At 50.3% G+C, this 13,965-nt stretch overlaps 1 protein-coding gene across 1 annotated transcript in view; it reads right to left on the reverse strand.

Moving 5' to 3' along the window:
- Nucleotides 1–1,513: 1,513 nt before the first annotated feature.
- LOC119342208 (preprotein translocase subunit SCY2, chloroplastic-like) overlaps nt 1,514–13,965 on the reverse strand; it is an 18,208-nt gene continuing 5,756 nt past the window's right edge. The window contains exons 7-13 of the mRNA XM_037614061.1: nt 6,697–6,838; nt 5,784–5,903; nt 5,587–5,716; nt 4,523–4,646; nt 4,338–4,444; nt 2,124–2,258; nt 1,514–2,044 (exon numbers count right to left, since the gene is read on the reverse strand). Coding sequence (XP_037469958.1) covers nt 2,169–2,258; nt 4,338–4,444; nt 4,523–4,646; nt 5,587–5,716; nt 5,784–5,903; nt 6,697–6,838 — 713 coding nt within the window. The 3' untranslated portion in view covers nt 1,514–2,044; nt 2,124–2,168. The remainder of the gene's footprint in view (nt 2,045–2,123; nt 2,259–4,337; nt 4,445–4,522; nt 4,647–5,586; nt 5,717–5,783; nt 5,904–6,696; nt 6,839–13,965) is intronic.

The raw sequence follows: 13,965 nt of genomic DNA on the forward strand, positions 1-13,965 counted from the left end.
TTGGTTGAGGGACTAATATGTTCGTGAGATTCACTGAAGAACACAGGTAGAAGTCCCTATTGATTCGGTTTACCCATCGAAGATGAACCCTAAAAATATATAAAGACATTGAAGACACTGGTGGTTCGCGAAGACATACGTGTCAAAGATAATGAGACGTGAAGATCATTCGCTTGAAGACAATGGAGTGCGAAGACATAATTCTTTTGTAGTTTTATTTTCTTCTTTCTTGAGTCATAGAAACCACCGAACTGTCAAGTGGGGTTCAAGCGAACAAAGTCAGAAAACTGACGTGATGCTTAACCCAAATCCGATGTCTTCGAGCGAAGACAAATGAGAGAAAATGTTATCCTGAGTTGGATGAGTCAGCTTTGCTTGCAACCCAAGTCAAGTTGTCGCGTGTGTTTAAAATCCGATCGTTGGACAGTGTCGGTTCCCCAATGACCAAGGGTCATTTCGAACAAATCATGCCGGGTTGCCCCCTGGCTATAAATAGTCACCCCTTTTCACCATAAATTGGTGGCTGAGTTAGTACACGGCTTTTGTCGTTTGAGAGAAACCTACCTCCAAAGCCTTTGAGAGAGAATCCTTGCGAGGACAAAACCCAAAACATTCAAAGCCTAAAGAGTGTTCGGCATCACTGAAGTCTTTCTGTTCCGCGTGATCAGAGAACTTATTACACTTGAAGAATTCCAGTCGGTTAGGCGTCGCGTTATGATGATCCAAAAGTCATTGTGAATCGCCGGTGAATAAAGTCTGTGAAGGTTTGAAAGTCTACCTTGAAGACTTACCTGAGGGATTGAGCGAGGACTAAGTGATCTTAGCTCAAGGGGAATAAGGTGAAAACGTGGTCTTCTGAGTTCAATCTCAGTCGTCTTAACCAGACGTACAGTTGTCACAGCAAGTGGAACTGGTCTACCAAATCCTTGTCTTCTTCGAGCAAAGGGTTCTATCACTTCACCTCTTATCTTTCTGTTTAACTTCGTGAAGTCATTGTTTGCCTGCTCTGGTTGAATACTTGTGTGAAGACATTCACTCTGATTGCATATTTGGCTTCACACTGTCTTTCTATTCTGATCTGTTCTACCTAGCTGCTACTTGTCCTCGTGATTTCTCTGTATTGTAGGCTTTGTTTCAACTGCCCGACTTCGAAGACATTGTCTGTTTCGAAGTCTTTCATAAAAATCACATATTCACCCCACCGTAAAGAAGAGAAGAGCGCCACCGGCAAGAAGGGTAGGAGGGTGGCCTTGCTTTGACACAATCAATCGTCGTCTTTCCTGGGAATCTTTTCATTCACGCCGGCACTTTTGTGGTTATTTCAGTGCTGGTTTCAATCGTACGAGTACCAGAATCACCCAAATCATTGAGAGGAAGTACACGTGCTTTTCTTTTGAGGGAGAGTACACGTGTTAATGTCATATAAAACATAATCCGGATTGCCAGGTATTAGCAAATATTACATCAACCGAACTTGCATAACCCTACTACGGCTACAAAGAGATTCCAGTCATACATAAACACATCAAAATAATCCTTGTTAGTACACGGTTTCGCACCGAAGTGCAGGTCACATTCGATATCTTCATACTCCTTAGTACTATGTTTGAAGCAGTCTACTACCCAACCAATCTGTGTCCGGCCTTTCAGAGGCGACTACAGTCTACCTTCATGTTAGCTGTTCAGCGATATGAACCGCTAGAAATATATACAACAGGAACAGGATGAACCAGGTACCCAACCTTTTTCTGGTCCACAAACGAGACAAGTCATCAACCATTGCAGTGCCCCCAAAGGCACAATGGCGCAGCTCCTTCATCCTCCCTGTACTAAAACCGGAACAACTGGATATCCTTCTGTAAAAGAACAGCTGGGTATCCTAATTGGTTCTTTAGTCGAAGTATGGCCTTGAAGACCGATCCAGAACCAATTCTCTATCATTCCGATCCAAACCGACAGCACGCTTTTGAGGTACTTCAAGCTGTTGAAAACAATATTCACTCGAAAGTTTGCAACATAGAGCGAACTTGTAAGCCTGTAAACCCTGAAATTTCCCCCGAGAACACTCGTCTAGGTTAAACTTGGAATATCAATAAAAGATAGCAACAGAGTGGATAAACTACCTGCAGGATGGAACCGCCATCACCACCATATGTGCTTGCATAACCTTAAGCACCATATCTCTTCAAAACTTTGCTTAGTGCTGGCATCACATTATATGCTTGATAGGACCTTCTAAGTTCAATGATTGAGCCCACCTAAATGATCATTATAATACATGCCAAAATTAGTATCTAATGCCCATTAATGAATGAAAGCACGCCGTTAAATCTAATGTAGCAGTTCACAATCAGAGGCTCGGTGACACAGAAATTCTGCAAAGCTTAGCTTGATCAAATGTAATGCTTTAAGGTTCTGACATATTGTTAGGTCTGTAGCTAACTATATGGTACCTGTCAGCTATACCCAATTTTTATTTTATATTTGAGATGAGCTATACCCCAGTTTTGGGAGTTGCTTTAGGGTTTGTTCGGTTAATCCCTCCCACAAGGGGATTGGATGGGAGAATATCTGGTACTCCCACCCCTATGGTGCTCCCGGTGCTCAAAACTCGGTAGCACATTTTTAAATGTTCAGAAAATTCTGAAAAAAATCCAGCACATAGACACAACACCAACGTATGTTGTCACAAAATTTGAAATCAAAACTCGAAACATAGCTTGAGAAATATAAATGACAAATTCGACAGTAAATAGCACACAACATAAGTTGGGCTTTAGATTTGGCCCATTATCACACTGATGTCGATTTTGTCATTTTTGTATCTCGAACAATGTTTTCAATTTTAATTTGAATTTTTTGGACAACATACATTGATGTTGTGTCAATGTGCTAGATCTTTTTCAGAATTTTTTGACCATTTAAAAATATGCTACCGAGTTTGGAGCAGCGGGAGCACCCTAGGGGTGGGAGTACCAGATATTCTCCTGGGATTGGAAAAGATTGGAGGGGATTAAGGTGAATTTTGACTTGTAGGGGATTTAATCCCTCTCAATCCCCTCCAAAACCCTTCAAATCTGAAGGAACCGAACAAGGCCTTATGTATCACTGAAAAACGCCCAGTTTCATCATAGGCCACTGAAAAACGTCAAGTTTCATCATAGGCCACTGAAAAACGCCCAGTTTCATCATAGGCCACTGAAAAACACTATTCATTGTATATGACTCACTTCCATAATCTCTTCATTCTTTTCTTTCCCTGTTAGCTGGGTGGGTGTTATGACTTTTGTCAAGTAAGTAAAGTGACCATTGTATCCTGGTTTAGCAGTGTGGCTACTGTGTTCGCCACTTAAGGAGTGCTAGTCCACTGCCACCATGGGTGCCTTACAGAGGTGAAGCCTCACATACAGGAAGCCATGGGGGAGCATCAAACCAGACAAGGCCTATTAGTTGTTGATCATGGCCAATTAGGCAGTTATAAGTGAAAATACTGACATCTATTTACCCCTTAATGGAAGTACACCAACAGCACACTCATGGCGGTGACCAACAGTGAAGTTTTGGAAGTGGGTTGGTACAGAATGAATTGGGAATCTTCCAGTGGTATATGATAAAACTGGTAGTAATTCAGTAGCATATAAACAATTATCTGTTTTCAGAAAATAAGCTTCAGGACACAGCAGAAGTGTCCCAATTTCTAAAGGGGGCAGCCTGGTGCATGTAGCTCCCGCTTGCGTAGGGTCCGGGGAAGGGTCCGACCACTTGGGGTCTTTAGTACGCCGCCTTTCCCTACATTTCTGCAAGAGGCTGTTTCCAGGACTTGAACCCGTGACCTCATGGCCACAAGGCAGCAGCTTTACCACTGTGCCAAGTGTCCCAATTTCTAGAGGATGAAAAATCAATGTTGGTGGATGGAACTATACACATTTAACAAAAACACCACATCCATCAAATATTTTTATTTTGAATTCAGAAGAGAGGAACATGCATTATTATTTTTCTACCAAAGGCAGCAAAACAAACAGCAAAATAGTTAGTGGGTGGCATCTATATAGTTATATATGGTAGCACACAACATGACATCAATAGCGTTGAAAAACTGCAAATCAGCTGAAATCCCTGCAAGCACTTCGGCAAGTTTGATTTCATTAAATTTGAAGTCCTCTAGAATTTAGAATTTTAGATCCAGCTATCTAGATCTGATTCAGCGCCATTATATCTACACAATCTATGTTTACAAAATAGGCAATAGCTGATGAAGTCAACATAAACTTGCAAATCACAACTATATTTTTTCAAGATATCAATAATGAAGAATTTGTTTGAGATGAACTCACGATAATCAAGACTGATGTGAAACCTATAGAAAACCCCTCATTTATTTGTCTGAGATATCTGTCAAGTAATAACGAGGAAGTTGCCAGCAAGCTCAGTAGTAGACCTCCTACAAGGGATAGATATAGACAAAATGACATGTCTGCAGGAGGTAAAACCAACGAAAAGTTTCACCATGTGAACCTACCCCAGAAACGTGTCGATGTTTGTATCTTTGTAAGATAATCCACTGTTGCTCTTCCAGGTTTTATCTTTGGCACTCTGGCACTCATCTTATTCAGGTAGTCAGATATCTCTTTTGGCAAGTTGGCCTGCGGTGCATGGTATGTAGATTAAGGTACATTTCGGTAGCGCGTGTACAAATGGAAGTGTGCCTCAGAATCTAAAATAAGGATATCATGCTCCTAAAAAATGTAAAAAACAAGCATCCACTAATAAATTATAAGAGTCAAGATTGAAGATCATAAGCTGTCATATTTGTGAAAAATTATAAAAGCAATATCCTAAATGCCAGTGTGGTAGTACTTGCTTCCATATACACTAATGGCAAGCAACTATTATAGAACATCAGGCAACTATAACAGTAATACAACATCATGACAACAAGATAATCAAGGTATAGGTTTATCCTGAGAAACAAAATGCACTAATATTCAATCTTCACAAGTACTAAGCAGTTGAACGCAAAGCAGGCAAATTTTAATGTTTAGCATACCTTTAAGTGTTAGTACAAAGGTATTCGATAGCAGCCAAAAGAAAAATAATTCTTGGCTGTCTCAAGAAGGTGCACATTATAGCAGCCCAAAGCTAAACTAGATACAAACATGAACCCTGTTGCAAGAGTCTTTACGTTTTAGTTTAGAAGTCCATACCAATACATTAGTGTGACATGATGCATAACTCTATTTTGTGAAAATAGAAATGAAAAAAGTATATTCATTATTTTCACGCACTTGTGTGTGTTGAACGTGTGTCTTATAGTGTTGGCAGGTTCTTTTTGGTTGTTTTGGTGAAATAACATTGGTCACTTTGTTCATTCCATCATTTGAAAAGTTCAAGCTAGCAATGACTAAACCCTTCCCGGACAAACAATTATAGTATAATATATTTAGAACTGACAGTTTAGTTGTGTGTGTCTTCTATAATACATAGTGCATGAATGCTTATATATCTGTTAATTGTTAAGCCAGTTTCTGCAATAGCACTTCAAGGTAGGGATGCCACGAGTTATGAAGATTAAAACAAACTTACAATGTCAAAAATGTTGAAGACGAAGACGAAAAATGCATAGGTCAAATAATAAATCCAAGGACTACCACCAACTGAAGTCATTGGATTCAAAATTTCCTTCAAATTTTCCCAAAATGGCGAACGAAAAATGCTGCAGAAAATCCACATCAGAATTAAAGGAAAAGTGGACATGCACACACATGGAAACAATGGATTACCTGGCCATAATGCTTGGAAACGCAAGTAGGTATGAGGTTGTAAGCAAAGGCTGCATCCCTGTTGGGTTTATATTGAAGGGGATATATGGCTCAACCTCTGTAACTGGGGAGTTTTCGTTCCTACAAAAGATTGGGGAAGGGAAATAGAAGGGAAATTATAAGGATTCAATCTACTATCAGCAAAAATTTCGTTCGATGGGTGATGGTAACCATCAAGTAATTTCTGTTGGTCAAAATGCATCCAGCATCTCATTATGACATACCAGGGTAAAGCTAAACAGTTGGTAGAAGAGTACAACAATACATGCTAAAAGTACACCGAAGAAGCACCGTGGTTTTCTGAGTGATGTTAAGTATTTCTTATTAAGAAAGTTTATAATAGAAGTATCTTCCTTTCCTCTGTAAATAACTGACAGTTAAGGCAAAAAAAAAAGGCTCCTGGCGAAACATTTCTTTGACCTGGACCGTAGTACAGCAGACTAACTTAAGAATTCAGCTTAGCCTAGCCAAAGACAGGATGAGAGGTGACGGTAGTCATGAGCTAAATGCCGCGCATCTCCTAAGATCAGTATATGATGTAAGCAATGTAACCCTTATTTTTAATAAATACAATTATAAGGAAAGCATGTGCTAACTTAATAAGTACTCCTAACAGGTAACCATTTCCATCTTGCGCACATAATGTTCTAGTGTGACATAATAATTTTTGCAAGTTCGAAAGAAAGTGATGATACATCTTCAGAGAAATACAGTGTTAAGCAACATAAGAAAAAACTAATAGGTAACCATTTTGCAGATAATGTTCCAGAGTTAGCTGAGAGTTTTTGCGAAGTTATTGGCATATTGCCGCAAATAACAGCATTCAAAATTGTGCCGCAACAAAAATTAATGCAGAATCAAACTACTTTATTACCTTGCACTAGAAGCCAACTTGAATCCATAGTACTGAAGCTTTATCTTCCTACATCCTTCAGTCACCAACACTGCCCCCATGGTAACCATCATAAAGATCCCAGCTACTCCCAAGATGTAGGGCCAAGATGTGCACACATTTCCTGCTCCGACAGGCAAGGTCAATTGTTTAAATAAGAGGAAACAATATGAAACGGAACTCCGCCTATGTCTTCTAGGCATAGCCGGTCCCAAGCCCGGGTAAAGGACGAGGGTTGTGATAGGCTTGGCGAGCCAAAGTAAAAACTAGCCAGTCCCATGGGTATGAAACCCATCTGAGCGAGAGTAGTACTAGGATGGGTGACCTCCAGGGAAGTCCTCGTGAAAGGGTTTCATATCTAAGGGTTGTGATAGGCTTGGTGAGCCAACGTAAAAACTAGCCAGTCCTTTGGGTATGAAACCCATTTGGGCGAGAGTAGTACTAGGATGGGTGACCTCCTGGGAAGTCCTCGTGAAAGGGTTTCATATCTAGCCTACCCCAACTTGTTTGGGACAAAAGGCTTAGTAAGTAAGTAAACAATATGAAACAGAACTGTCACACTATCAGTTACTGCATATTCTACTACATAAACTAACACAAATGTTCAACTGAAGCACTTTGTGTTATAAACACGATGTTGACATAAAACATGTTAAGATTAAATGGCACTAACTGTTCACAGCACACATGATGCTGGATGAGCTACAATATGTTATGTTGAGCTAAAGAGATAGATCTAATGGCATAGTTAGAAAAGATAGTGTCACTGCCAAGATATCACAAAAGAGGCAATATGGCAGCATTCCCTACAATTTAACTGCAAGCTTCAACATAAGATTTTCCTAAGCTTAATTAATTAAAACACAACCAAAAAAATAAATTGAGGGAATTCTTTAATTTATTCCAGTAAACTTGGCAGAATACAATGATAATTTGATCTTTTTTTTTTTGAGAAAACGCAAAAAGGCTTTTGCGTTTCATTAAATTGAAAAGAGAGGGATAGTTTGTTACATCCTCCTAGGAGGCACCATTACAGGCGAGAAACACAAAATAACTTCAGTGGACATCCCAGGTCTGTGGGAGGATGACACGCAGGCCTCGAGCACCCGCGGTCGCCCAGAGCGCAGCTTCTTCTTTGATCTTTGCAACCAAGACGCTAGTCGAAGGGGTGGCTGCATTGAAGACACAGTCGTTGCGATGCTTCCAGGTCATCCAAGGGATCAGCAGCGTCGCGGATGTTAGTCCTTTGTGCATCAGCTTGGGTGTGGTCTGCCGCGCCGTGTGCCACCAGGTCGACAGGGAGTTTTCACCATTAGGCGCGCTGCAAGGGAGGTGCAGCCAAGACAGGATGTCGTGCCAAATCTGCTTGGTGAAGGGGCAGTCCATGATCAGGTGGTTCATCGATTCCGGCATCTGATCACATAGCGGGCAGCGAGGAGGGTGTGGCAGTCCGCGGCGAGCGAGACGATCAGCTGTCCAGCAGCGTCCCAAGCTAGCGAGCCAGTGGAAGAACTTCACTCGCGGGGGGGCCCAGCCTTTCCAATTAAGTTTCCATGCCGGGCAGGAAGTAGAGCCATGGAAGGTGGCTAGGTACGCGGACTGGGCGGTGTATGTGCCAGCAGCATTCCACTTCCAATGGAGCTGGTCTGGATCACCAGAGAGAGTGATATTCTCAATGGCCCTCCAGGTTAGCAAGTATTGGCCAATCTCTTGGATGCCAAGGGTGCCATGGATGTCTGATGCCCATGTGTGCGTCTGGAGGCCATCGGCCACTGTTCTTATTTTGCGGCGGCGCTTGGGGATGAGGGCATATAGCTGGGGGGCGATCTCAGAGATGGATTGCCCGTTGATCCATCGGTCTTCCCAGAACAATGCTCGCCGACCATCGCCAAGGACCATGGAGGTGGACGCAAAGAAGAATGCACGTTCCTCACTGGAGAACTGCAGATCGAGGCCAGCCCAGGCCCTGTTTCCGTCTGTGCGCGCGAACCAGAGCCATCTGGTGCGCAAGGCAAGGCCCGTGCGCTCCAGGTCATGAATGCCGAGGCCGCCTAGGCGTGTGGGGCGACAGACGCGGCGCCAGTTCACGTGACAGTTGCCATTTTGAGCCTCGGTGCGGCCAGCCCAGAGGAAGCCTCTCTGGATCTTCTCAAGGAGTTTGAGGACTTTCTTCGGTGGCGCGAGCACAAGGAGTTGATGCAGGGGAATTGCACAGAGCACGGATTTGACAAAGGCGAGGCGTCCAGCCTTGTTCCTGAGGTGCGCCTTCCAAGTGGGCAGCTTCCCGGCAGTCTTGTCGACGATGGGTTGCAGTTGGGCAGCAGTCGGGCGTCGCAAGGTGAGGGGGATACCCAGGTAGGTGATGGGGAACTGCGCGATGGGGCATCCCAGCGTCGCGATGGCCGGAGCGACCTCCTCGGCTACGCAACGAATCATCGTGGCCGTGCTCTTCTGAAAGTTTACCCGCAGGCCTGAAGCTCTGCCAAAAAGCTGCAGGATCTCTCTGACCGCCAACGTGTCGCTAGGTGAGGGGTGGCAGAAGAGGATGACGTCGTCGGCATAAAGCGAGATGATGGGGATCGCACGACGGGGGTGCAGCTGTTGCAGGATGTTGAGCTCAGCAGCCCGGCGAAACAAGCGCCCCAACGTGTCGACAGCAAGCACAAAGAGTTGCGGTGACACCGGGTCGCCCTGGCGGAGTCCACATCGATGCGAGATCGCCGGGCCAGGCGCGCCATTTAGGAGGACTCGGGTGCTGGCCGACGAGAGCAGGATGGCGATCCAGCCAAGGAAGCGATCACCGAACCCATATCGACGCAGGGTCTCGAAGAGGAAGGGCCATGAGACGGAGTCGAAGGCGCGGGTGAGATCAAGCTTGAGGAGGATGCGCGGAGCTCCCAGCTGGTGGAGGAGGCGCGCCGACTGTCGCACGATCAAGAAGTTGTCGTGGAGGCTGCGTCCGGGGATGAAGGCGTTCTGGATGGGACTGATCAAGTCATTGAGCTTGGGCGCGAGGCGGAGAGACAGCACCTTCGCGAAGATCTTGGCGACAAGGTGGATGAGGCTGATGGGCCTGTAGTCGAACAGGCTGGCAGCGTCGGCGCGCTTTGGGATGAGTGTGAGCAGCGCTTGGTTCAGATAACTGAATCCTCGTCCACGGAGCGAATGAAGCTGCTGGAAGGCGCAGACGAAGTCGTGCTTGACAACGGGCCAGCAGGATCGAAGGAACTCCGCGGTAAAGCCGTCCGGGCCGGGCGCCTTGCGCGCCGGCAGGCGTTTGATGGCTTGCCAAATCTCGTCTTCAGTGAATGGGGCCTCCAGGTCGTCAAGGGCGGCCGGCTCGATGAGATGCTGCAGGTCAAGGGCGCAATCTCGAGGTCGATCGGTCCCGAGCAGAGAATCGTAATGCGCGAAGGCCGCCGCAGCCATGTCAGTCTGGTCGGTGAGCACGACGCCGTCAACCGACAGGGAGTGGATCATGTTCTTTTGCTTGCGATAAGTGCACTGGCGATGGAAGAAGGATGTGTTGGCGTCCCCGTCTTTGAGAGAAGAGATGCGCGCGCGTTGTCGAGCCAGGGTTCGCTCGAGCGAAGCGAGGCCAAGGTATGACAGCTTGATCTGTCGGCGGAGCCAGTCCTCGTGGGGCGTGAGCTGGCGAAGCTCCTGGGCCGAGTCAAGACGCAGGAGCAGCTCGCGCGAGATCGCGAGCTGGTCGCGGATGTTGCCCACGGCGCGAGCGCTCCAGCTCGTGAGTCTGCGTGCGGTGGCCTTCATGCGCCGCATTATGCGGCGGAACGGGCTCGGGTCGTCCACCGAAGACCAAGCAGCTGCAACCACGTCTTGGAAGCCGGCAATGCGCGTCCAGTATTCCTCGAATTGGAAGCGCCGGTGCACCGGGGGCGAGGGCGAGCAGTCCAGCATGAGCGGGCTGTGATCGGAAACAACCGAGGCAAGGCAGCGCAGGTGGCACTCGCCGTGCCGCTCCTCCCAATCCGCGGTGCAAAGGACTCGGTCGAGGTGAACCAACGTGGGCGGGGTCTGCTCATTTGACCATGTGTATCGTCGACCGTTGAGGTAAACCTCCTTAAGCGCGAGGTCGTTGATAACACGACGGAAGCGCCCCATCATGCGTCTGTTAATATTCCCGTTGTTCTTGTCTTCGTCTCGGTAGATCAAGTTGAAGTCTCCGCAGAGCATCCAAGGGCCGTCGCAGTTAGCACGGACGTCGCGGATTTCCTGAAGAAACGCGATCTTCTCCTGGTCTTGCTGCGGCCCATATACAATGGTCAGCCACCAGGGGGCGTCCACGCTCGATGGAGTCAAAACCTGGGTGGTGAGCGTGTTGGGGCTGAACATGTGATTGTCAACAGTCACCATCCTGCTCTTCCAGGCCAGCAGGATACCACCGCGAGTGCCAATCGCCGGCAGGTAAACATAGTCATCAAAGTCCGAACCAAGCGTTTCGAGGACAGTGGACATGTGGATGAATTCCATCTTGGTTTCCTGGAAGCAGACGATCGACGCGTCGGTAGACACGATCAGCGAGCGAATGGCGGTGCGCCTAGCGCGGGTGTTTAGTCCGCGCACATTCCAGACGATAATCTTCGGTCCATGATCCATAAAAGCATGATCGACACAGGGGGCACAAGCGCACAGCTAGGCCTCGATCGGCCTGCCAGCGATGACCGTAGTAACCGGTGCAACAAAGGGGTCGGCGGGAAGCTCGCGCCCAACTAGTGCCGCAATGGCCGCAAGGACCGTCTTGGGAATCGGCGCGGCAAAGATGTCATCATAAGCTTTCATGGCCTCCGGGGTGATCGCCTGATCCGCGTCAACGATACCGAGCGTGCGCAGTATTTGCACCTGTGTGCGGCGTGCGGCAGTCGGCGGTGCCCCGGTCTTCGTCTTGGCCACGGTGGTCGAGCGCCCGCGCCGAGGTTGGGCAAAGCTCGGCGGCTGCCTTCTCGGTTTACGGCCCGGAGCGGGGAGGACCGAGCTGAGCTGCCTGGTGGCCGCGGCGAGAAAGTCGCCAAGGGTCCAAGAGCTTGTCGAGGGGGCACGCGGGCAGCTGCGGCGGAGCGTGACAGGGGGGGACGCGAAGCGTGTCGCACTTTTGATGGTCGGCGTTGGCGTCTGGACTGCATCTTCATCTAATGGGCCGTCAGCGAGAGGGCCGGAGGGCGGTGGCCTGGGAGAGTCCAGGTTTTGGGGTCTTTGAAGGATCTGCAGTTGTGTGTGGGCCGCTTCAGGGCTTGCGGGCTGGCCATCAGGTGCATCAGCAGTCGGAGCAATCAGCTGGCCATGGGTTGGCGGCTGGGCGGCACCAGGTTGGAAGTCCCGCGCGTCCGCCCGCGCGGATAGATCAGCATGTGGTGCGGCGGCCGTAGGCGCTGATGTGCACGAACTGACATCTTGTCCCGACAAAGGATCACCATCCACTGTGTCGACGGGCGGCACCATTGGTTGGGTGTCCAGGACCGCGCTGCATATGGGCTCAACAACAGTCGCCGTGCCCACCCAGTCGCTAGGCGACGCATGTGACGGGGCCGCGTCTGGCTCGGCGTCAGAGGTGGGGGGTGGGTTGGCGCCAGCAGTTGGGGGCCAGATGGGGCAGCGACATGCGTGTCCCCCTGCTGAGGCGATCTTGTCGGGGGAGTTGGCACCAGTGGATAGGGGCCAGCAGGGGGAGCGACATGCACGGACTCCCGCTGAGGCGATCCTGTCGGCCTGGGATCTGCTGCCGCCGCAGCCTTGGTGAGCGCAGCCTCCTTTCTTTCACGCTTTTTCTTTCCTCCCCTCTTTCCTCTCTTAGCTTTGTGACGAGAGGGGTGGCCCTGGGTGCAGGCGGTGGGCCAGGCGTCCATACATCGGGCCGGCGACAGTACGGGCGGTGGCGTGTCTGCGCGCACGGCGTTGCAGACTCCGGACCAGCGATCGGCGACGGCTAGGCCGTCAGCGCGGTGCTGGCCACGGGGGTGCGTCCAGCCGGTAGCATCGACAGTCATGCCGTCGGCACGTCCCTCCGGAGCAGCGGCAGTGCGGCGGCGCTTGCGGCCGCGGCGACGCGAACAGCCTTGTCCGGGGCCCTGGCCGGCATCGGCGTCACCATCAGCCGCCGCGCGCCTGTCACCCGCGCCATCTGGGCGAGCTGCATGACCAGAGGGGGCGCGAGCTCGGTCGGCGTCGGATCGGGCAAGGGCGATGGTGATGGGGTACGTGAGGGTGGTGACCGTGGGGGCGGAGGAGGCGGTGCGTCCCGGAGTGACCTCGACGATCTCCAGTGTCGCAGCGCGGCGGATGTCGGCAGGGTCGTGCGCGCGACCAGAGAGGCGGAACGTGGCCAGGTCGGCGCGGGAGCGCGTCTGCGGATGGAGGCGCTCAATCCAGACCCCGGTCCCGAGGATGTGCTCCGCCGTCGCTAAGTGCCAGGCATGGGCGGGGATGCCGCGGAGCTCGAGCTCGACGCGGTATTCGAACCCACCGGAGCCGGCGTGGGCAAGCTTGCACCAGGGGCGAAGCGACAGTGAGAAGCGCGGGCAGCGGATGTAGTGGTCGCCGTTCATGCGGTCCTTGGAGGCGCGGGAGCCGAAGATGATCAGGAAATCTTCCGGCTTGTGGAGGTGGGTGGTGAAGTCGCCTTCTTCAAAACCGAACGTGGAGTAGAGGAGCTCAGCAACGTCGTCGGCGGACACCTGGGGACGAGTCCCAGTGATGGTGGCCACCATCGCCCGGCTGAGCACCTCCTCCGCTTCCTCCATCTCAACAGTGCGCGACATGATGATGCGCGTTGGTGCAGCAGCGCTCATGTGCGCGACCGTAGCTGGGGCCGGTGGCTGGGGGGCGACCTGCACAACCGGAGCAGGAGCCGGTGTCTGGGGCGCGGCAGTCCGCTGGGCGGCGGGGGGGTCGCGGCCGGCGTGGTGCTCGGCAGCCCTTGGGGCGGCGGGTGGAACGCGCCCAGCGCGGCGGTGGAAGTCGTCACATCCACGGGAGTCGTGGCCGGAGATGAGGCACCGTCGGCAGCGAATGTCATTGGTGCAGTCGCGGACGCGGTGGCGGGGGTCGAGGCAGCGGAAACAGAGCCCGGCAAGCTCTTCGGGGGACAGGCTGCGCTGGCGCCGCGGCGACGGGCTCCGCGCAGGCTCGCGGCGAGGCCGACGTCGATTTCTGCGGCGTGGCTGCTGGTAGCCGTCGGCGTCCACCGAGGCGCCGCGCGAGACGCGGTGCACCTCCGAGCGGGGGCCAAGGCGG

The sequence above is a fragment of the Triticum dicoccoides genome, chromosome 1B, assembly GCF_002162155.2.
Source record: "Triticum dicoccoides isolate Atlit2015 ecotype Zavitan chromosome 1B, WEW_v2.0, whole genome shotgun sequence".
Taxonomy (NCBI): domain Eukaryota; kingdom Viridiplantae; phylum Streptophyta; class Magnoliopsida; order Poales; family Poaceae; genus Triticum; species Triticum dicoccoides.